The 21,457-nt window shown below is 52.4% G+C and overlaps 7 protein-coding genes across 7 annotated transcripts; 4 read left to right on the top strand and 3 right to left on the bottom strand.

Annotated features, from left to right (window-relative positions):
* Nucleotides 1–1,096: 1,096 nt before the first annotated feature.
* On the top strand, nt 1,097–2,687 carry K489DRAFT_380121 (Brix-domain-containing protein). The gene is made up of 3 exons (XM_033604816.1): nt 1,097–1,276; nt 1,360–2,053; nt 2,128–2,687. Exons 1-3 carry the CDS (start codon nt 1,149–1,151, stop codon nt 2,281–2,283), a joined length of 978 nt encoding a protein of 325 aa, XP_033459781.1. The 5' UTR covers nt 1,097–1,148; the 3' UTR covers nt 2,284–2,687.
* On the bottom strand, nt 2,571–4,861 carry K489DRAFT_215676 (uncharacterized protein). Its single transcript, XM_033599691.1, has 5 exons — nt 4,372–4,861; nt 4,234–4,300; nt 4,098–4,169; nt 3,842–4,031; nt 2,571–3,782 (listed from the first exon to the last, which is right to left on the bottom strand). The coding sequence occupies exons 1-5, from the start codon at nt 4,669–4,671 to the stop codon at nt 2,729–2,731; spliced, it is 1,683 nt and encodes a 560-aa protein (XP_033459780.1). The 5' UTR covers nt 4,672–4,861; the 3' UTR covers nt 2,571–2,728.
* An 865-nt stretch (nt 4,862–5,726) lies between these two features.
* Nucleotides 5,727–6,589, bottom strand: K489DRAFT_380118 (uncharacterized protein). The gene is made up of 3 exons (XM_033604815.1): nt 6,363–6,589; nt 6,175–6,303; nt 5,727–6,097 (listed from the first exon to the last, which is right to left on the bottom strand). Exons 1-3 carry the CDS (start codon nt 6,373–6,375, stop codon nt 5,880–5,882), a joined length of 360 nt encoding a protein of 119 aa, XP_033459779.1. The 5' UTR covers nt 6,376–6,589; the 3' UTR covers nt 5,727–5,879.
* Nucleotides 6,590–7,532: 943 nt separating this feature from the next.
* K489DRAFT_380117 (alpha/beta-hydrolase) lies at nt 7,533–8,825 on the top strand. Its single transcript, XM_033604814.1, has 3 exons — nt 7,533–7,822; nt 7,939–8,286; nt 8,391–8,825. The coding sequence occupies exons 1-3, from the start codon at nt 7,762–7,764 to the stop codon at nt 8,735–8,737; spliced, it is 756 nt and encodes a 251-aa protein (XP_033459778.1). The 5' UTR covers nt 7,533–7,761; the 3' UTR covers nt 8,738–8,825.
* A 2,973-nt stretch (nt 8,826–11,798) lies between these two features.
* Nucleotides 11,799–12,448, top strand: K489DRAFT_409867 (uncharacterized protein; the record flags this gene model as incomplete). The annotated part of the gene is made up of 2 exons (XM_033607637.1): nt 11,799–12,079; nt 12,172–12,448. The coding sequence occupies 2 exons, from the start codon at nt 11,799–11,801 to the stop codon at nt 12,446–12,448; spliced, it is 558 nt and encodes a 185-aa protein (XP_033459777.1).
* Nucleotides 12,449–12,780: 332 nt separating this feature from the next.
* K489DRAFT_215566 (uncharacterized protein) lies at nt 12,781–14,202 on the top strand. Its single transcript, XM_033599689.1, has 2 exons — nt 12,781–13,368; nt 13,471–14,202. Exons 1-2 carry the CDS (start codon nt 13,112–13,114, stop codon nt 14,153–14,155), a joined length of 942 nt encoding a protein of 313 aa, XP_033459776.1. The 5' UTR covers nt 12,781–13,111; the 3' UTR covers nt 14,156–14,202.
* A 381-nt stretch (nt 14,203–14,583) lies between these two features.
* On the bottom strand, nt 14,584–18,025 carry K489DRAFT_215594 (uncharacterized protein). Its single transcript, XM_033599690.1, has 2 exons — nt 16,881–18,025; nt 14,584–16,829 (listed from the first exon to the last, which is right to left on the bottom strand). The coding sequence occupies exons 1-2, from the start codon at nt 17,572–17,574 to the stop codon at nt 14,704–14,706; spliced, it is 2,820 nt and encodes a 939-aa protein (XP_033459775.1). The 5' UTR covers nt 17,575–18,025; the 3' UTR covers nt 14,584–14,703.
* Nucleotides 18,026–21,457: the final 3,432 nt, after the last annotated feature.

The following is a 21,457-nucleotide window of genomic DNA, read 5'->3' as shown; positions in this document are numbered from 1 at the left end:
CGGCTATGATAATTTGCCAGCGTTTGTGTTCGGCATGGACGATAATCTCAAAGTTTGTTCGATTCCGTGGGCATTTGCTGCGCTTTCGTTGGATTCCTCAGCCATTGCAACACGAGAAAACACGTCGCAGCGCGCACACGCGCAGGGCAGACGTCACACACTTCATGACTAATGCCGCCATATTCGGTAGCTGGAGTGGTGTACTTGATATAAAAATATGTGCCTTTTTTATGATTCTGCGATGTTATTGCGACGAGACGTTTCAGAAGAATTGACCTTGTGAAGTGCAAGTCGTGGGTGTTGATAGGGTCGGGTGGGAAGAGCGGCATTATCATCATCATCATCGTTGGGTCTGATGAGTCTCATCCCTCTTTCTTCGGGGCTTTTCTTCTCCTGCGCCTCTCTCTCTCCTCGCCGCCCGCTGTAGCGCAATCTGTACTGTAGACCAAACCAGCCAAGCGTGATCCGGCCAGCTTTTGGACGGTTCTCCCTGGTCTGTGGTGTACTTGATGCAGTATACAGTACGCAGCACAACTTTTCCCTGTTGGGGACTTCAGCCAGTTGCTGTTGGCTTGCAATATTACTAAGTACAGCCCTGGAGTACAACCTTGAATGGGCGGGCAATGTCCGTCTACTTGCGGGTACTGAGAGTGTGGATTCTGTTGCAGCAGTTCCGCCTCTCTAATCCCCAATTGACAACAGCACGCCTTGCATGTCCAGGGCTGTCTTTGTGTGCTCACTGGCAGCTTCATTTTAGAGACTACATCTCACGTGACATTAGGCACAGATGCGCGCAAACCAAAGTCTTTCCTTGGCCGTGGTACAATATGGTTGTGTGTTATCAAGATTATTGGACACAGGGACTGAGGTAATAGCTGCGCCGTGATGAACATGTAAATGCGCATTATCGACGATGATATAGCGCTGTATGTGAACCTGGGTACACACCCACATGTTGACGGAGCCAGCCGCCGGAATGGCCGCATTACGCCTGTCCCGCGGTCCCGGCGGCTTCCAAGACCAATCGGCTCTAGCGCAAAAAGCCGATAACAGAGATCTTTTATCCAGGATCGCAAAGAAAGTTTTGGCGTCGGCGAAAAGTTGAGATTCATCACACAAAAGGTCGCCCGATTGGAAACATATCCGCAATGGCGTCCGTTTACAAATCCGTGTCGAAAACAAAGACAAATGGCTCGGCGCGCGATGAAGATGCCGACAACAAACCAAAAAACCGACAGAGGTTGCTGATTCTAAGCTCAAGAGGTGTCACATACAGGTTAGTATCCAATGCAAACAAGCTCATGGTCGCCGAGAAAACAAAGGAGCGCTTTATACTGATTAACTTTACTGTGTACATAGACATCGCCATCTGCTGTCCGATCTACACTCCCTCCTCCCGCACAGTCGAAAAGACGCAAAACTCGACACCAAGACCCAACTGCATCAGCTGAACGAGCTCGCCGATCTTTACAACTGCAACAATGTCATGTTCTTCGAAGCGCGCAAGGGCAAGGATCTTTACATCTGGCTCAGCAAACCGCCGAACGGCCCAACCCTGAAAATGCACTGTCAAAACGTCCACACAATGGAAGAGCTGAATTTCACTGGCAACTGCCTCAGAGGCTCACGGCCAATCCTGAGCTTCGACAAAACGTTTGAGGAGAGTGCGCATTTGCGCGTGGTGAAGGAGCTGTTGACACACTCGTTCGGTGTCCCGCAGTCCAGTCGCAAAGTCAAGCCTTTTGTGGATCACGTCATGGGCTTCACGGTCGCAGGCGGTCGTGTATGGATTCGATGCTATCAAATCGCCGAAACCGAATCCGGCAAGAAAAAGCCAGCAGACGGGGCAGAAGATGATGGAGATGAGGAGAAGGCAGGCTCCGCAGCGAAACCCTCTACCACACTTCCCTCATCGAAAGCCAAGCCAGGAGAGACCGCCATTTCTCTTGTCGAGATCGGCCCGCGCCTCGTTCTGACGCCCATCGTCATCCTCGAAGGTAGTTTCGGTGGACCGGTCATCTACGAGAACAAGGAGTTCATCTCGCCAAACCAGGTATGTCCCGCAATCATCTGCGACAAAACTCAAGCTGTCCCAACATGCATACTGACCGTTCATTTTTTTTCTAGATCCGTTCTGACCTCCGTAAAAGCAAAGCTGGCCGATACAACCGCCGCGCCGAGGACACCAAAGGCCGCCAGGCACGACAGCGCGATCTCGGTCTTCGGTCTGGCGAAGGTCCGCGCGAAGTCGACGAGCTGGATTCTCGCGTTTTGTTCGCTTGAGAACATTTTGCTTTTTCTCTATATGCTGCGGTTTAGCGAGGGCGTTGCTGTTTTACATGGTCTCGTTTTGAGAATGGCCAGAGCGGCTGATAGACGATCTCTGTCCTCGGTCCGTTTTTGCATGTGTTGATAACGATGGGCGAATGTGCGCGATCGCGGCGGAGAAGGAACAACAACAAAGTGCATCTAGTCATACAGCAATCTGCGCGATGGGATGTGTTGAAACTTCAGAGATATGAAATCTATGTTGGCAAGAAACCCAGATCTAAAAAAAACCGTATTCGCCGTCAAATATCGTTTGTTACAAAGTCTATTGCATGACAACCTCATCAATTATTCGATAATTCATACAATCGCTAAATCCATGCCCTCATCGCTGCGCCTGGAAAAACCACCCATCCAAAAGAATCCGTAATACATTATAATTCTACTCGCATTTCCCCAATCACTGGATCCACGTCAAGCGTCTACTCATCCCAGCCGCCACGCCCGCTCCAATCGCTCCAATGAACAGACAAACTCCAATCCCACTCAAGCCCTCCGACTTGACCGCGGGCCCGCCGCCAAGCTCAGGACTCTTCCCAGGCTCGAGGATGGAGAAGACGACCCAACTAATCGCCGTGCCAACCAGCTGCGGTAATGTCGTGTAGATATTTAGGATACCGAGATAGATCCCTGAGAGCTCACCGGTGGACGTCACGGCGGCGGGGAGGGAGGCGTCGTGGAGGAGATGCAGGGCGTCGGAACTACCGCGGCCTCGGTGCGGGTCGTCATCGTCGGAATCGGAGTCGTCGCCGCCGTGGTTATGGAGGATGTGTAATTCCACAGAGTCGTTGGAGTTGCGGCGGTCGTTTCCGCTGGAGATGTCGTAGGAGGGGAGCGAGGAGCCGAGTTTGTTCACCTCAATCCCAATGAAGGTGCCGGTGGCGAGGCCATTGACAGCGGAGGGTAGGCCGCAGAGGGCGAGGATGAAGGTGGCGAAGCCAATGGATTTGACCGTCGGCGCGAAGAGCATCGATGCCATGAACATTAGGTTTCCCGCGGTCCAGGTATTCAACAGAGTGGGTTTTGAGCGGAGAAGGCGGCGGAGGAGGCGGCGCGGTCGAGAGATCGGTTGCGCATCGCTTAGGCGTCGACCACCTTTCGTTGTTCGTTGGTCGGCGGCCGCGGCGGATTCATCTGGATTGCGGATGATCCAGGGAAGCACGATCGAGGAGAGGAATGTGATGGTCGAAGAAGCGATCATAGCAGTGCTGCCAAGGCGGCCGACCAGCGTCAAGGCGTCTTCAATTGGATCTGTTGCTTTTCGTACGTGGCGAAGGTAAATCTCGCCGACCCATGTGCTTCCATAAAACATGAATGGAAACCAGCCGATCCACGCCCAAAATTGCACAAGACAAATGGCTTCTATTCTTGCTGGAACATTCGTCGATGCATGCCAGATCTGTCGGACGAGAGAGAATAGCTCTTTCCTGACGTTGCCTTGCATCATCTTACTCCTATGAATACGTCTGTTAGATTCCACATCGGCCAGAGAACAATCCATGTCCACGCTTACCCGTCCGAGACCAACACCCGTTCATGAACTGCGATGCATGTGATGCCTTGTGTAGTCGCCATTGCAAGAGCTGCAATCAAGCATACTTTCTTGAATTGTGTGTCGCCAATGAAATTGGGCAGAATGGCATTGAGGTCGAGTGCGCCGATGGCATAAACCAGCATGTGCCCGCTCCCAGCCATCCTGCCACCTAAAAATTATCAGGACATGTTTCATTTTAAGAATTGGGAGAAGTACCCGAATGGCGCTCACTTACACCATGCTGATCCAAGCTGTTGTTTCGAAGCTGGTAAAGTGTCGACAATCAGCGCGCGACATGTGGATTGTGCTAGCGATCTAGATGTCAGCATTCTCGCTTGCTGAGACTCAAACAAGGACGGTTGGCGACATACCGATATTTATGACGAAGTCTAGGATGTAGATATCCACGACCGCCAGGATGATGGCCATCTTCCGTTGCTGCAAGACAATCGAATTGTTACCAACCCGTCTCATCACCTTATTCATGTAACCCTCCATTCGATACTAACCTGCTCGGGATCCCGGAAGAAAATGCCCGCAATCTCTTTCGCCCATCCCAAGATCAACATGCAGATCGCGGATGAGATCGCGCCTGCCATCATGAAGGGTCTCCGCCGTCCGTACCTGCTCCGACTCTTATCTGAGATCATCCCTATGATCGGTTGTATCAGGAGTCCTCCCAATGGACCCGCCAGCCATACCAGTGATAGCCTACTCTTGCTGAGGCCCAGGGCGAGAAGATATGGTGTCGCATATGTCATTTCCGTTCTGTGATACCACGCAACAGTGTCAGCGGGTCTTGTCCTCATTCATTGCGCAGGTTGACCAATGTCTCTGCCCTCGCATGTTCTCCGAATGTCCACACGCCATATGCGCCCCAGCTTGTCTTTGCCATTCCAACACGTACTCACCCCCAACAGAACTGTAGCCCAATGAAGCTGAATGTGAGGAGGAACATGCGCATGAACTCGGTGGAGCCCATGACGCGCGGTTGGCCGGCCCATGATGATTTGTCGGGTGGCATTGTGAATGAGGCGTTGCTTTCGTCAGGACATTCGTTGCGCGATGATAATCAATTCGAGACCCAGGTTCGATGATTTACAGCTTGAGCGGCAATGCGCCGGCGATGCTAGGTGCTAACGAAGCGCAAGAGGTGTTGGAAATAGGACAATGTGGAAGTTGGAGGAATCTAGCTTAGTTGCGTGGATGAATGTCGTGGGATCAGTCCTGTAATTTGTGCCGTAGGCCTATCAAGGATGACAGTACAGCTGAGCTTTTGAATGACGGGCCACTGCTACACCTACTATCTCCCTCCTCTGCGTATGCTGAAGTACAATTCGTGTAAGGAGCGCGCAAACGTATCGCCTTGTTCCGAAGGCGATCCGATCGCCGTTGCCGTTACGACGTTTAGATTTGACTTGGATAGTATAGATATGCCAGCGATTGACTTTCTGGCTGGTGAACTTGACACGTCCCTCAGGCACATGGCACGCGACTCGGGGAAATTCGACGCGATCGAGCGAATTTGGCGGAGGGGCGCGTCCTACGTAATTGATGGGAATCAGCCCTCCACGTGCCATCCAACCGAAGAGAGAATTCCATTGGCGTCTGAACATTGAACTCCCAGACTTCATTAACCATTTTGCGTTGCGCCTAAGAATTCGACATGGACCAGTGGGCGGTGAACGGGCAGACTGGCACACCCTGTCGATGGTTCGAACTGATGAAGACGCGGAGATGATGAACACATCTTCACATCAGGCGGCGGTTCTTTGAGTCACGATGAACAAAAGCTCGATATCCAAGCAGAAGGTGTCGCGATAGGACCAAGTGGAGCAGGCAAAGACTTTTCAACACTCTGCCGTCTCCATCGGAGCGGTCGCATCAAGCGCAAATTGCATTGACTTGAACAATTCGTTTTTCATTTGGATCGTAAAGCAAGTCTAAAATATCCGGAGATGACAGTCATAGTCACGCACAGCTCTCACCGTGTGATCTCCTCCCAGTACCGCGCCATCTACTGAAGGTGGCCGTGAGGCTGCTGTTGGTTGGGATCGTACTGTTCATAGTCGCCGTAGTGCTGGTCGTAGAGGTTCTCGGCATTTTTCCTCGCATCGTGCTTGGCCCTCTCGCGGTCGATGAAGTCGGCACCCTTGGTCTCGGCGAGACGATCGACCTCGGCGGCAGCAAAGCCAGCAAGAAGCTCCTTGGCGAACGCATGGGAGACAGTCTTGCCTGTGATCATTGATCAGTACATGTTTCTTGAACAACGAAACAACACGCTTTATGAATGGGAGTGTCAATACACTTACCCTCCTTGCGCTGGTGGTCCTCGAAGACCTTCATGGCAGCGAAACCAGCGCCACCAGAAAGGAGCTCGTGGGAGAGCTCAGCCTTGTTGTCAGACTCATAGCTCTGTTGGTAGCTGTCACGACCCTCGTCTGATTGCTTCGGTCAGCAGATGTGGACAACTTCGTATGAGGTATCTATTGGTGCATACCCCAGCCGAACATGATGATTGATTTTGAGAAAGTTGAAGTTTGGTTGAGTGTAGTTTGAATAGATAGAGCAAGAAACACTGGGGATGGCAGATGCTAGAAACGAAGTAAGTTCGAGCAGTGGACAGCTCTCCTTATATACACCTCTAGAGCTCTAGTCATCAGTGTGATCGGGGTCACTGCCCCACTTCCACGACTATGCCACGACAACAAGGTGGACAGAGGTTTCACATTCCGGCGCCTTTGAAAGCGAAGGGACTGGACGTGCATTCAGTGTCGTAAGCTATTGCATCACATTCGTGGCGCATGCGGTATATCGATGGCAGCGAACCGATCTAAAACGAGGCAGCTGGGCCATGCTTGACTTGATCTGTATGGTCTACCATTGGCGCCGCCGCGTCAGCTACGACTATGATGTCGGCATGCTAGCTGTGTCCATGGCCGATGCCCGGCCCTCAAAGCTATCAACCGGAGGTGTTCACCCGCCAACGCCAAACAGGGTCCAGAGCTGTCGAGGCTCTCCTAATTCCATATACAACGCGCCAGGGTACCGACTGGGCTGTGCAATATCAAATATACACATCAATTTTGAAGCCCAATAAGCCACGCGTTAGCTTCTTTACCCAGGCACGGTCGCCAAAGATCGCAATAAATTGAGGAAGAAAGAGGAGGTTTCTCCCAAACGACCTTGAGAACGAAATGCAGATGATGTAATTCGCGTGACAGCAAGGGGAAACAACACGGACAAGGTTACTACATGCCAAGCATTGCGAAGCAATGTTAGTGCCTTGGTATACCACTCTTCGGATGAGCCATCGGTCGTAGTCCACAGGGGTACTCTAGATGACACTCGACTGTCGCCCACGAGTTGAACACATCGATCGACAGCAATGTACGTCCTCATGATCATTACATACAGCATTGCTCCGCTCTCATTATGATTCATCCTGTACCATCCATTGAGGGCTTGTATTCACGGCGCTTATTACAAGAAGCCAGAAATACGTAAATGACGTCGTCAAATTGATGCCTACCTAGGTAGGTACTGTAGCACGCACGGGGAATCGCGGCAAGAATCCCATCCGTGATGTGGCCTCAGGCATGCTTTTTCTCGAAACGAGCGGCTGAAGCTCCTGAATACACAAATGAGTAGACTCCAATACCGCTGACTTGCCGGATCCGCAACCCCGTTCAGTGTCTTTCATCACTTCCCAGTTTGGTCATCATCACTCTGGGCGTTGAGGTATGGCTCAACTTGAAGTTTACTACTGTGCATAGGCGAGCGAGGCGACAGTCCTGACGTGCCTGAATCTGTTACCATCACACCACTAAGATGTCTGCGAGGACTGATAGCAACACTAGTCAAGCTGACAACGGCAACAATCGCTGAATCGTTCCATCATGGGTCGACTTCCTACTGCAAGCGATCTGCCTGGAACACTTCAAGCTGATATCGTCCCTCGTACGTGATTGCATTCAATACCCACAACGCACTGTACACGGCCAAGCGGACGTGATTTATTCCTCCATGAAATTCGGACTTCCCATCGATCACGCGTCAGCGTCTAACTCGTACAGCTCCCAAAAATGACCAACCCACCAACGTCCTGGTCCTCCTCCACGGCCTCGGCGACACCAAACTCTCCTTCACACGTCTCGGCCAGCAACTAAACCTTCCCGAAACCGCATGCATCTCCGTGCAAGGCCCCAAGAACGTCCTCGACCTGGGAGGTTTCCACTGGGGCGATGACATCCTATTCGATTCCAACACAGGTGGGCTGGACTCCGATGCTGGGTTCCGCGAGACGCTTGCCCTCTTGACGCAGCTCGTCGATGAGGTGCTCGTGGCGAAATGCGGATACAAGTATCGCGAGATTGTCCTGTTAGGCTTTGGACAGGGAGGTATGGCGGCGTTGAGGTTGGCTGGTAAGTTTTGTCATCTGTTCATTCTCTTCTCCTACAGTGCATCAAGATCATGTGATTGTCAGGCTCGAAAATTTGTAGGAAAATTTCACTAACTGGCTTTCAAGTCGCTTTGCACTCATCAGCCTCAGCTCAACAGTCTCCCTCCATCTCAAAAGAATTCGGCGGAGTAATCAGCATCGGCGCCGCCTTACCCTCCGACGCGCCCGCCTCACTCGACCCGCTCTGCAAAACTCCCATCCTTGTCTGCGCCGGCTCAGACCAGTCCTCGGTCACACCCTCCTCCGAGGATAAATTGAAGCGGAATTTCGAATTTGTGGAAGTGAGGCGCTATCGAAAACCCGGGGATTCCATGCCCAGCAATCGCGATGAGATGATGCCGATTATGCAGTTCTTCTCGAGAAGATTAAGGAGTGTGAAGGGTGTACCGGAGGGCAGTATCGAGGTCTCGTGATGCTGGTCGCAAAATGGAAGGAGAGAAGACGAATTATGAATTATGTGTCTATCATTACCGCTCAATCTGAGACTGAATTTGTTTCGAGTCACTCTTGACACGCTAGAACTAGACTGTCGCTTCGGTCTCGCCGCAGCCGAACCATCACCACTCTTGAGGCGGCCTCCGTAGCCTGGATGTGCTGTCCGATCACGCCAGTGATTGTCGGATCTCCACCATGCCACCGCGATGGGGATCCATTCGCAAGTACGACGTGCGACTTCATTCCTTCGCCTGCGGCCCGGGGCGGTCTTGTATATAAACCTCTGGGACAGGATAGAGGCTGCGACGACCTTTGCTTCGTCGAGGCGGCGGGTAATAATGTGTGCATATACTGCTGTGCGAGACCCTCTGCAAGTAAACAATCCGCCGCCATCCGGAACATTACTGGATAGATGGACAATAGAGCGCCAGTCGGGGAGTGGGAGATTCTGATGCACATATAGAGTGGTGAACGCCGCCACAGCCGCGCCGAGCAGCACTATGCATGCAATGACTTCCTTCCGCCACATCGAAATCAAGGACTTGCTTCGTCGACGCTTGTGGTCAACGTCAGCAATGCCTTCTGGATCAGGACTCGGCGCAGAGTCGCCATCGGAGTCATGAATTAGACTTGTGCCGACTTTTGCACCAGTCTTATAATGCGTTGAGCTTGCCGACGCTTGCTCATCGACGTGCGAGTACGCTGAAGCGCTGAATGCAGGAATCATGGTAGCTGAGGCAGTATAGGTCTCATGAGTGACGGAGTTGTTTCATGAGAAGAGAAAGCGCGAGTGTGACAATATCTTCTAAGCCCACGACAGGAGTACAGTAGCAGCATCTGCTCGCAGAAGGCGAGTCTGGGATGATGTGGCGACCAGCGGCGTAGATTGATCGTCCGGGCATACATGATGACCGTCGGGATGTACATGATCATCTTTGCACGCCTCCACGACCTGAGAATGGTCAACCGGGGTGGGCTGGACTGTGATTGGGTCGAGTATCATGGTATCCTGCATCATCTGCAGGGTACTGAATATCGAGTGCGTGCTCGTTCTGTCATGTACAAAGAAGTCAGAGCACAGCATACCTAGGTAGTATTTAGACGACGGTAAGCAAGCATAACACGCTAGCCCCAAACCAGACTAATGTACTTTCATGTGAAGTGAGTTAGGCAATGTCTATTTCGATCCTACTACTGCACAGCATCTGGGCACTCCAGCTGTATCTCCAGCCGCAGCTGTTGACTCCAGGATCCTGGAGTCGCTTACAGTGCCCAGTGCAGTACATCACTTGCGCATGTGTCAGCATAAATCGCGCTCGTGTATCGTCGTCGGTCATGTCGGAGCACTCTCGTCCGCAACCGCATTCATCGTAGATTCGATCCCTGCAGGGCTCCTCCATGGAAGAAGGTCGCGAAGTGCTCACAAGCGACACCTCACTTCTTTTGAGAAATGTAGCGATGAATCCACGGCAGTTGAGCCGACAGTATGAATTCAACAGGTTATTTCAGAATGATAGATCTATGGAGGCGCAGTCTCGCTTCTATGATCTGGCGACAATGCAGATGTTCATGTAGCTGATCGAAACTCTTTCGGGTTCGCAAACGAGGCCTGCAACACGTGCCGGCCATGCTTGCCAAATGGCGGCGACAATTTTGACCTGCCTAGGTAGGTATAGGAGAGGATTAGAAGTCACCGGGGTTGTCATCATACAAAGCACGGGATTGTCTTCCTCGAATGTTCGCGAACACAGCACTGTACCTATTTTATCCTTCGAAGGGCTGAGCTGCAGGTGCTCCCCTAAAGTGACCCACTACTGTGGAGCCTGATTCCTTCAAAATTCTTAAGGACACAAATAGCATTCTCGCTACACGTGCGCAGCTGTGCTAGTCCAGATGGAATCCGGTGCATGTGCCTACATACCACCATGTCTGAACTGCACACACGAATGAATACACACATAATTGTGAGGTTAAATGCCGAGTGGATTGTACTGAACTGACCTGAATCCGCATGAGTGATTCGGAGTATCATCTAGATGTTTTGCTGGCCGAGGCTGGGAGGCCCGGCACATCACACCTTTCAGCTCTTCCGTCGAACATATTCCTCGCATAAGCAGATTCCGTGCGGCTGCTCCTAAAACACATATCTCATCCTTCCGGATGCATTGCGTATCCTGAATTATAGAGCTGACCTGATCCTGTGTACCTGATCCTCTGTCAGAATAAACCGCCGAGGATGAATCCGTCCTTGGCAATAAGCAGAAATAGACGCGTACAGCCACTCAGAGTCGAGGATATGGCTCGGCTGAGGATGCAGTACATACCTAGATATTTGTGCAGGTGCCATTGTGCATGATGGTAATCATTCTCAGCCTCACCTGTGATTGATGACAGCCCGAGGAAAGAAGAAGCGTTGGCTTGATCATTCCACACATGCTTGGGGCGCGCGGAATCTAACCGACTGCGAGGCAGCTATTGCATATGCGTGTCATTGAGTAGAGTCATACAACGTCCAGAATCCTCCTCCTCACCGGACACTTTCGTGATAATATTCAGGCCGCATCTGGACCTGATTCCTTCGATGCGTGTCATTCATCACATCTAGCAATCGTGATTCTATGGCATAGGGCAGTATAGGTAAATGCCGGGCCGGATCAATGCAGCCACCCTTACGTCATTCCTCAACCGGGGTGGCTTATGATACCCAAGGATGTTGCTCCTCTCGTGACATCCCAATGATCAAAGGAAGAATGCCGAAGTGCAATGAAAAATAGAACGATACCGAGCCACTGTCTGGTCGCTGTCTGGTCGCCTAGTCCTGGACGCCTGACCTGATTCGGTGCTCTGTCTCGACGTTCTTTGACTCGCGCACGCATCCATCTGGCCATCGAGCTCCAGGCGAGTGCCTCGAACGACGAGAGATCTATCTATATATAAGAACGCGATGGCGCGAGCCATACAGCACCAACTTCCCATACACTTGATACCTAGTGAACACTCGGCCCTCAATTTTTCCTCTTCATTTGCTCAAGTGCCAGCATGAGACCACTCCGTCCCAAGCCCCCGACTGGTAGCTCTGAATGGTCACCCGGGAACGATGCACCTTCTGGCAGTTCGGTCAACTCGGATCCAATCTCTGCCAACACTCCGTCAACGCCCGGAAACGATCAGGCGGACATCGATGAGCTGGAAGCCTTGACCCGTACTATCACGACTCTATTCAATGAGCGAGACTATACAAGTCCCATCATCCTTGATCACATCGCAGCCAACTTTTGCTTCGAATCCGATTACGTGCAAGCATGCTCCACTTTAGCCGAGTAAGTCTCACGCCCTTGGACTGCTGTCATTTTGCTCGCGACATGTCCCATCTCATCAATTAACCCGGAATGAGTATTTGACACTATCTCAGATATTTAGCAATGTGCCAATCCAGTAATACCATGTACCCCAAATATCATCTTCGCATCGTGGACATGTCAACCGAGATCACGAATGGACACAACGAAGCCGAAGTGCTCGTCTGCTTCGAGATCACTGGCGCACCAGAGAACGTGAAGCGACAGCGTATGAGCGTCTGCAAGTGGAAGAAAGAAGATGGCCAATGGCTATGGTATTTCCATAGCAGTATGCGTATGCCGGCGATCGACTTTGGCGACAGCGGCCTCATGGCTGATCCTTCGAGTTGAACGAAAACACCTACGTGTGGTCGCGCCACGAAACAGGGACCAAGTCAAGAATATGCGAGGGACTTGGACCACGCTCTGAACTTCACGCGACGACGGCGTGTTCATCATACGACTCCCGAGTCATCGAAGGAATTTCTTCGTTCTGCATTGGAAATATCACGCGCGCTTCAAGCACAACAAATACAACCGACTCGAGAAACCATCGAAAGACGAATTCGGAGGTTATGCGGACACATTCGAGCATCTCAATAGTGTGCGTTTTCAGAGAGTCCGAAGTAGCACATGGGCATCCAGATGAACGCCGTTCTGTCTTCGTTTGCCAATCGTCATTTCGCAACGATTCGCGTCGAGTGCGCAAAGAATCGCAGCATTCTTTTCAGCGGACTGTGGGAAGTCAGCAACAATTCGCTTGAGCGACGGACAGCAGTGGACCAGCAGCGAGGAAGGGAGCAAGTCGAACAGTCGAAGTTCTCTCGTGGTTGACGCGCAGTCCCAGCGTTCTGTGCCTCAGGCACACAGTTGGTGGTCGACCAATTATCGATAAGCGTGGGGCTGTCAATGAGGAGGAGTCGCGAATGAACGCAAGCTTGATGCGATTGGCAACAACAGGAAGCAGTTTCATAGACTACAACTTCCTTTTGTACTGACAATCACGGCTTCACCATGGCTTTACGAATAACATCATCACCGCCGGCCTTGGATGACTTCACTCCGCTTTCAGAATACAATGCACAAACTCCTCTGACCTTTGACGGCAAAGGAGTTCTACATCAACTTGCACGAGCAACCACAGTGAAAATACCAACAACGGAATTTGAGCAAAACGCAGAATTGAAGCAGTTGGCCGGAGCGAATGCGACGTCAGCCGATGAGGGTGGCAATGTGCATATTCCCGACGTTGATGTATGGGCGACGAATAAGTAAACCTCTCCAAAATCTCATACGCATTCAATACTCTTAATTTCCACCACCATGATCTAGGACAAAAGTCTATAAGCGCAGTGAACTGACCAAGTCCCAAGATACATCGTCTTCTACGCATCAAAACAGTCCATCGGCATAACCGTCTCTTACCCTTCCATCACAATCACTGCACAAGACGGAGCAGAAGTCCTCCTCGAACTAACACTCTCCCCTGCTGATGTCGCCGACGAAGACATCGAAGTCCTGCAACTCCGCATCCTGCCCACCTCGGTAGAATTCCCCGAAAACGACGACCGCGCCACAAACGGGACCACCAGCGAAGCCGAGCAGACCAACGGCAGCAACACCTCGACTGCAAACGGCGCGAGCGCCCATCCCATCCCGCCTTCAGCATCCCTCTTCCATGCCATTTCCAACTGCCAAGAACTCAACCCGGACCCTCGCCTGCCGGGCGACGAAGACGATGACGACGAAATGGGCGGCACCGGTAGCGGAAATGCTTTCTTTGACGAAACCGCGCCCGGTGCAACCGGGTGGATCACATCGGAGAACATGGCAGATTTCATGGACGAGGATGGGAACTTCCGGATGCCGACGGGTGCGACGGTGATCGGAGGTGACGACGAGGCCGGCACGTATGACGATGCTGATGGCGATGTCGGCGGGAACGTCGGTGGTGCGGGATCGGTGAGGAGGAGGGATGAGGCGGGCCTGGACGGCGAGGGTGGCGCGGCGGGCGCAGGAAGTGGTGATGGGGAGAGTAAATGGCAGAGGACTTCATGATCATTTCGGGTTCTTTTTCTCCGGTAGAGATGTCGACGGCGGTCATTATTGCGATGAGATCAATGGAGGCAGGAGTAGATTCGGTGTCGTCATCTACCTCCTGATGTGAAAGGTCATCCGGCTGCGATCGTCGGTGACGCGAGTGCAACCAGTCTTAGGGTTGGTTTTCACGTTGAGCGGTTTCATAAAGCAGTCACGAATCCCAGTCCGTTGACAGCATCGTGTCCGAACCTGATTCTCGCTCCTAAATGTGGCATATCGGTCACAAGAAAACGACATTTGATCGAATGAGAGAGATTTCTGAATCATACTCGTGGAAGAATCCTAAATTTTGGGACTAACAACACCTAGACACCCAATCCAACCCCATGAAATCCGTCCAGTGACAAAGAAAAAGAAATCGGGGAGCTTTCCACCGGATACGAAAAAAGCACCAGAGTGAAAATCAAAAACAGTCATGAAACATTGCGCTTTCTTCCCATCCGAACGCCTTTCCCTTTCCATGCCTACCAATCCAGTCGACAGTCACATCAAATAGATGCATCCCCCTACCGTCTCGGCGTCCTGTGCATCCTCCGCGCATGCAACTGGCTCGCCGCGGGACTGTTCGTGAACAGCGGCGCCGGATCAAAGTCCAGCTCGGGCAACTTGGGGGCTTCCCAGATCGAATCATCATCGTCGGCCTCGTCGTACGCGTCGAAATCTTCGCGGTGGTGCTCTCCGCCGTCGAGCTCCTCGTGGCCGCTGTCGTGCGCGCGACCTTCATCCTGCGCGGCGGGGACCGTGCTGGGAGAGGCGGTGGTGGACCCGTAGCCGTCGAGGGCGTGGGTGATGCGGCGGCGCATGGCGTCGATTTCGGCTTCACCTTTGGTGGGCCGGGTGCGGCGCGGCTTACTGGAGTCTTCGGTGGCGACGGCTTTGCGGGGAGAGGAGCGTGATTTCTTGGGCTTCTCCATTGCGGTGCGGGGGAGGAGGGGACCGGGTTGGGAGGTTGCGGTGAGGGGGATCAATTCCTCGTCGTCTTTGGAGAGCTTGGACAGGCGGTATGCTGCTTTGGGGCTCTGGATCGGTAGGACCGGGAGACTGCGCGCGATGATCGGTGGGCTTGAGGGCAGATCGAGAGGACTTGATGGAAGAGTAGAAGTGGAGTTGGATGTAGTCGGCACTGGAGGAGAAGACGACGCCACGGAGGAGCCGTTGTCGCGGGCACTGGAAAGTGTAGACGGATCCGAGTAGGCATGCGCTGGGAGCGGGTCAGGTTCGGAGACCACTGAGCCCGGTCCGGCGTGAAATCTGCTCGGAGTTGATGGGAATTCAGGGATGCTCAATCGGCTGACGGAAGAGCGCATTGACTGTCGCGAGGTGACCGATGCTGCCCTGGCAGACATGGACCGGTGGTCCACTGCTGGAGAGTTGTATGTAGCACGAGCTGCAGCCGTGGGTAGTGTAGGTGAGGCAGCCAACCAAGCACCTGACGTAGGTGTGGCTCGCGGGAGGGGCGAGCTATGGATCTGAGTGACCGTGACAGCAGGGCTGACTTCACCCTCATTATCACTCTCAACCTCTTCTTTAATTCCGTGCATGACACGAGAGCACGCGTATCGCATGGGCGTCGAGTCGGTGCTTTGTGGGCTGACTGGGCTTTGCTTTCCAGAGGAACGCTTGCGGCGTCCGCCGCTACGGGGACTGGCACCAGACCTCGGTGAGTAGATGGTGCGGTCGAGGAAGAAGGGATCTTCAGCACCATCTTGGGTGAAAGCTACCGGAGCCGGGTATGCCACTGGCTGTCTGGTAGTAGTAGCAATTCCAATGCTGATGTTGCTGATCTGAGCGGCCTTCATGGCGGCACCCTGATCGTTTCCGCTACCGGCGATAGCAGTGGTAGACTTTTGCGCCTGTTGTGGATTGCCTTGGCTGGTCCTGTGTTGATATGCCTTCCTAGGGGGAGTAATAGGCGAGACACTGTGGTCGACGCTTCGATACAGGAGCTGCGTTGAGGGGGTTCGCCGGCGTGGAGGCGTAGCTGTATTTGGGCTGCCTTCCATTTGTGCACGAACGAGGCTCAACCTCTTGATCACGCTGGATCTCTTGCGGTCGACCGGTGAGCCATTTGCGGTCACGATGACCTTTGGCTGGAGCCTCTTGATCGGACCTGTGATTCTCTGAACGCTTTTAACTGCGCCGATAAGAGGACCGGTTCCTGACAAACGCTTGATACTGATCTGGTTCGCCGTCTCGATCCGGTGTACGGAAAATCGATTCCATGAGCTCTCGGGAAGTTCTGAGCTTGCGGCAGAGCCAGTTCGGAAGGTTCCGACGTCACTATTTGACCGAGAGACAGTCGGACGGGTAGAAGCTCGAGATTTGACAGCCGCAGACCTGCTCTCTTTTGATCGTGGTCTAGCTTTGATCGTGCTCGGCGTTGATCGCTGAGTGGAAAGATCAGATCTCATCGAGATGGTCCGATCGTGCTTGGAGATGCGATAAAAGTCTGCAGAGCCGAAGAAGCTCCTTCTATTTGGTCGGAGGATGGGAGCGTTCACATTTCCACCGCTGTTGAAGGAGAGACGAGTGCGGAGGGACCCCGAACGTTTCATTGTCAGGCCACGACGCAACTGTGGAACATGAAAGGGGGAGACCTGTCCCAACGGAGGCAAACTCGGAGGTCGATCACCTTCAACTTGTGAGTTTCGGAATGCGCGTGGGATGGAGTTGAACACTGCACCTTCTGGCATGAAATTGAAGAAAGTCCTGCTTGATACACCTCGAACGTGCCTCGCTCTTGGCGTGGTCATTGGTCTGGCGCGATTGGTCGCGTTATGAGCAAACCTGACCTCTTCTTCGAAAGGGGGAAACCTGAGTTGACCCGTGTTTTCGGGGTCAGCATCTAGCGATGCTGTGGGATTGGATTCTGCTTCGCCGACGTCCCCCGCTGTGCTGTAGCGCTCTGAGATGCGCTTTAGAATGTTTGCGGTCTTTTTTGCTGGTCTACGCGGAGCAGGGTTAGAGGACAAGATGTTCATCTCCTTCTCAGGATCATCGAGAAGATTACGCTGATTCATCGCCGGTAATGGTATCTGGCCATGTGGAGGGACGAGAAATATGATTGGTTTTCCAGCCATGACGCCCTGTCCGAAGCGTACATCTTCTTCGGAATCGACATGGCCGGTTTCCAGTTCCTGGATATCTAGTCGCCTGCGGCGCTTGATCAAAACTATAGCACAGAAGACTCCAATAAGAATCAGGATTCCTATCGCAGCTCCGAGAGCAATGTAGAGGTGCATGCGAGTGTTGTCTTGAGTAGCCGTGTTGGCGTCAGGCGATGTCGAAGTTGCTTCGCTTGGTCCATCCTGTCGTCGTGACAGGATGTGGTGTTGCCACCACGCCAGTCCATCGAACGAATGGATGATGCGGGACATTGTAGCGTCCGAGAGGGTTTGGAGTGTTGTAACAGCTATGGCTGTGTTTCAGTCGAGATCTTGGACGATCTGAGGCCTAGCGCATCTTCCGAGCAACGAGAAGATGGTGGCGCTGCCGAGCTATGCTCCTCTCCAGGCGTCTGACGACCTCCTTGATTGAGTGATGCTCCGATCGCTAAACGAATATGATGTTTTGACGATCTCAAGATCTCTTGGCAGGATGTTTCACTGTCGATCAAGTCGATTCCTAACGATCCCGTTGTCGAGTGTTGTTTGTTTGAATGAATGTTGTTGTTTGTTTGGCAAGCGAGTGTGTTTGCTTTTGAGCTGTTCTTCGTAGCGACAGTGGACGTTGATGAGCAACGGATAATTAAAATGATTAATGAGAAGTGCGAACAAGAGTATTAAAGAGCGACTGTAGGTGAGAGATTAAACAACGTAAGTGTCAAAGGAAAATCAGCATGGGAGATGAGGAAGATGAGGAAGTTGAGCGGTCATAATTACAATCACGCGTCGGCGAAGATGATATACAAACGCTCTCGTCACTTCTTACGTGTATGTCATTTCAAGCACGTTCAATCGCATGTCCACTCACCGTTCTTCGGACTGTCCTCCTGCGTGGGAGGGATTGCTGCGCAGTCAGCACGTCACGGTTGAGCAGGTAGTTCATCGTTGACGCATAACGCTTTCACCCGTCATGCTGGGCACACCATAGCAACAATCACGCGTCAGGCGTAAGGAATTGTCGAGAGCAAGAGCAGAATCCAGAGGGAACTGGGCGAAATACTGGTTTGACATGGGCGCGACCCAGGTGAGGGTGGAAGTTCTGCACAACCGCCCAATTTCCCAGGCTTGCCATGCCGCGTTGAAGGTATTGAGGACGCTCCAGGTCGCAAGCATGGATGCCGCGTTTTATGCTCCGAGCAACAGTTTCCTAGTGAACAAGATACCAAGACGAAAAAGTTTTGTCTGTGAAGTCGAGATTTATTACACCAGGGTTCCCATATGTCGAACTCTTGCTGGTGAGGTTTCGAAGTCATCATCCGGAAAGCTGATGATTGAGGACCTTGGAGGTTCCTGTTGAGCGCTGCAGATAGGGGGCGTCTGTCAACAGATCCGTTCCACATTTGAGCACCTATCAACAGTGGTTCTCCTCATCCTTCGTCGTCATCAGCAAGACTTCTAGGTAGAATTTGTGTCGTTCTCACGCAATAGTGCCGATCCGGCCGGTCTTCTGCTGCTTGTGTATTTGGCCAGGTGGTCCTTCCAGCATTCTGTTCGAGCACCATTGCGGAGAAGTACCATGGCGCTGAGGAGCCGCTCTACTAATCTGACTTCTGGTTGGTTTACACCCACGAGATGATCATCCATCTAGGTGCCTTGGCTTGTTTGATATGGTAAATAAATATTGGCAGCTCAATATTCATTAGCGCGCAATAAGGTGCAGCTGACAATGCTCTCGTAATTTGAAGATATTGCGACGTCGGCGCAGATTATTCCACACAGCTTCTCGATGCTGTAGTCTCGTTTCATACGTGATTCGTTATTATCGGGGACCTTGTCTCTGAAACGTGTCCATGCGAACGATCCCAAGGGAAGACTGAGCTCATAGCACGTCATGCTCAATAGATATCTGTAGAATCGTCTCTTCACAGGTTCCACGAGGAATCCATAGGGTCGATGCTGGGGTTAGTCCGGCGGTGGTTCTTAGGGTTTGGGTTGTCATTGCATGCCCAGGTGGACAATGACGAAATATCGCAGATTCCTTTCAATGTAAATACTTCGTATGTTGGGACATTGGTGCTCACGGTTACATAGCTGGAAGTCAAATCCTACGTGCCTGGACAATAAAACTAAGCTCGATGTGATAACTTTGTATCAAGCCCACCTAGGTAGACGGAGATGTCCAACCTCAAAGACACCAACAACTGGGAACATCACACAACAGACAAGCTTCAAGATCCCATTCCACGTCACTTCGAGTTCGACATCAAGTATGAGCCCTGTTACCATGGTCACACTGCCATTTGAGCCGTCTCGAAAATTCGCGGATCTCACGTCCTACAGCCTTTGACTGTGATGCTCCTTCAAGGCCTATCGTCAACCTCCTCCTCCTCGAATCTCCACGCAGCTCTGCCGAGATGGCATATCACGCCATCACACACGGTGCACGCAAACGAAACAGGAACTACCATTTCTCCCATCACAGCGAACGAAAACCGGGAACCGAGCTCGAACTATCCCAAACACGTGGCCAGCAAGCCGGGTGTGTGTGTGCGAGAGCGAGAGAGAGAATCACGATAGTGTGAGACAATCAGCTTTCCTCTCAACCCCAGCCACCAGCAATCGCATGGCCGCAGTCCACGCGCCAGCCGTCCGTCCAGGGCTAGACATCGCACTCTTCGTTCGTTACACCTTCTGGGAAGTTCTCCCGGGCCTTGTTTCACTCTGTCGCATCGAGCATCTCCCCTCGCTACCGACGGAGGACTTTTCAGTGCTTCTCGTGACCTGAGCCCATGCCGTGTGGAAGTCCCCGGCGCGTGCAGTGGCCGTCGATCTAGGTTGCGCATACAGACCACACATCTCCTAAGTACCGTAGCTCTCGCATAGTAGCACACGAGCGAGTCTCGCAGAGTTTAGCCTTTTCTTGATATGCACGTCCTAGCCCTCATTTCTTGCCTGATAAGCTTTTGCGGTGCAGTGGAAACAAAGTCTCTGCGGTGAGATTTCAAAACCGTGAGATTTTAGAAGCATTATCGTGTTGGTCTATTCCGTTCGGCAAGGAATCGTGGCATGGCTATCCGCTTCACGACGTGTGACGGTCGCGCGATGATCTCTTGATCCTCCTGACGTATTCAATGACGTCGAAGGCACAGTGCGATTTGATGACAACCTTGGAGGGAGGTATCACTACCATGTATTCGTTGCGACATACCACTGTTCGGCGTTGCAGTCCGATGTAAGCTCATTCGCCCACCTCGCCACTTTTCCATCCCCGAGCGAGCCATTCGGGACAAGAAGGGAGGCGCAGCGAGCACAACATGTATCAACGACGCCGGGAAACCCACCGAGGCGATGATATCGCAATTCGAGAATCGCTTCTGCGCATGTGAATTTCGATAGAAAAATACACTACCTGTGCGATCGAGGGAGAAAGGCGGCTAATGTTCCTCTTTCCACGCGATGTAACGTGGGACGAACAGAGGCTCATATCGCGCTGGGTAGGGCTTCGTTCGCCTGCTCGCTCGCGCGAAGTGGAGGAGAATTTAGTCGGTCATCAGTCAGTCCTCCGTCCCGCCCGGCGCGCCCCCGGCCAGCCAGCCCGCCGACGAAGAAACACCCCGGGCCAGTCTGTACAGACGCGATGAGGCTTGCAGCGTGCATCATCGCCTGATGGAAACGATTGTTATTTCTGGAAAGACACGAGGGAATGCATCTCGTATTTCCTCTCCCCGTCTCCCTTACCCTCGGAGGGTTCGCGATCAACAACTGTGGAATTTCGGTTCGCCCGTCTTTTTTCCACATGTGGCCTGCCATGTGGATCGGATCGTTTCATCGCCATCATCAGCTCATCGATGACATATCTGCGTGGTAGATGATGACCGGAAATGGACAACGACAAGGTCGTTCAGGGCAGGATTGGCTGTGGGATGATATTCACACGGCGCCGTGTTTGAATCGAGATGTCGCATCGTTGCCCCAGGGTCGAGTCTCACAGCACTACCCGTTCATGATGATCTTTCTCCTCCTATATATCGTTTGCCATTGTATCGTAGCATGTCGTTGGGCTTGGCCCTGCCCAGCCAGCCAGCAGCGGCGACGGCGATCGTTCTTGGACTTGACGTAAATTTCGAGCTGTTGGAACTGCAACCCACCAGCACGA

The sequence above is a fragment of the Dissoconium aciculare genome (genome assembly GCF_010015565.1).
Source record: "Dissoconium aciculare CBS 342.82 unplaced genomic scaffold K489scaffold_6, whole genome shotgun sequence".
In the NCBI taxonomy this organism is placed as follows: Eukaryota; Fungi; Ascomycota; class Dothideomycetes; order Mycosphaerellales; family Dissoconiaceae; genus Dissoconium; species Dissoconium aciculare.
Note: the sequence above shows the minus strand (reverse complement) of the source record. Positions and strands in the feature narration are given on the sequence as shown.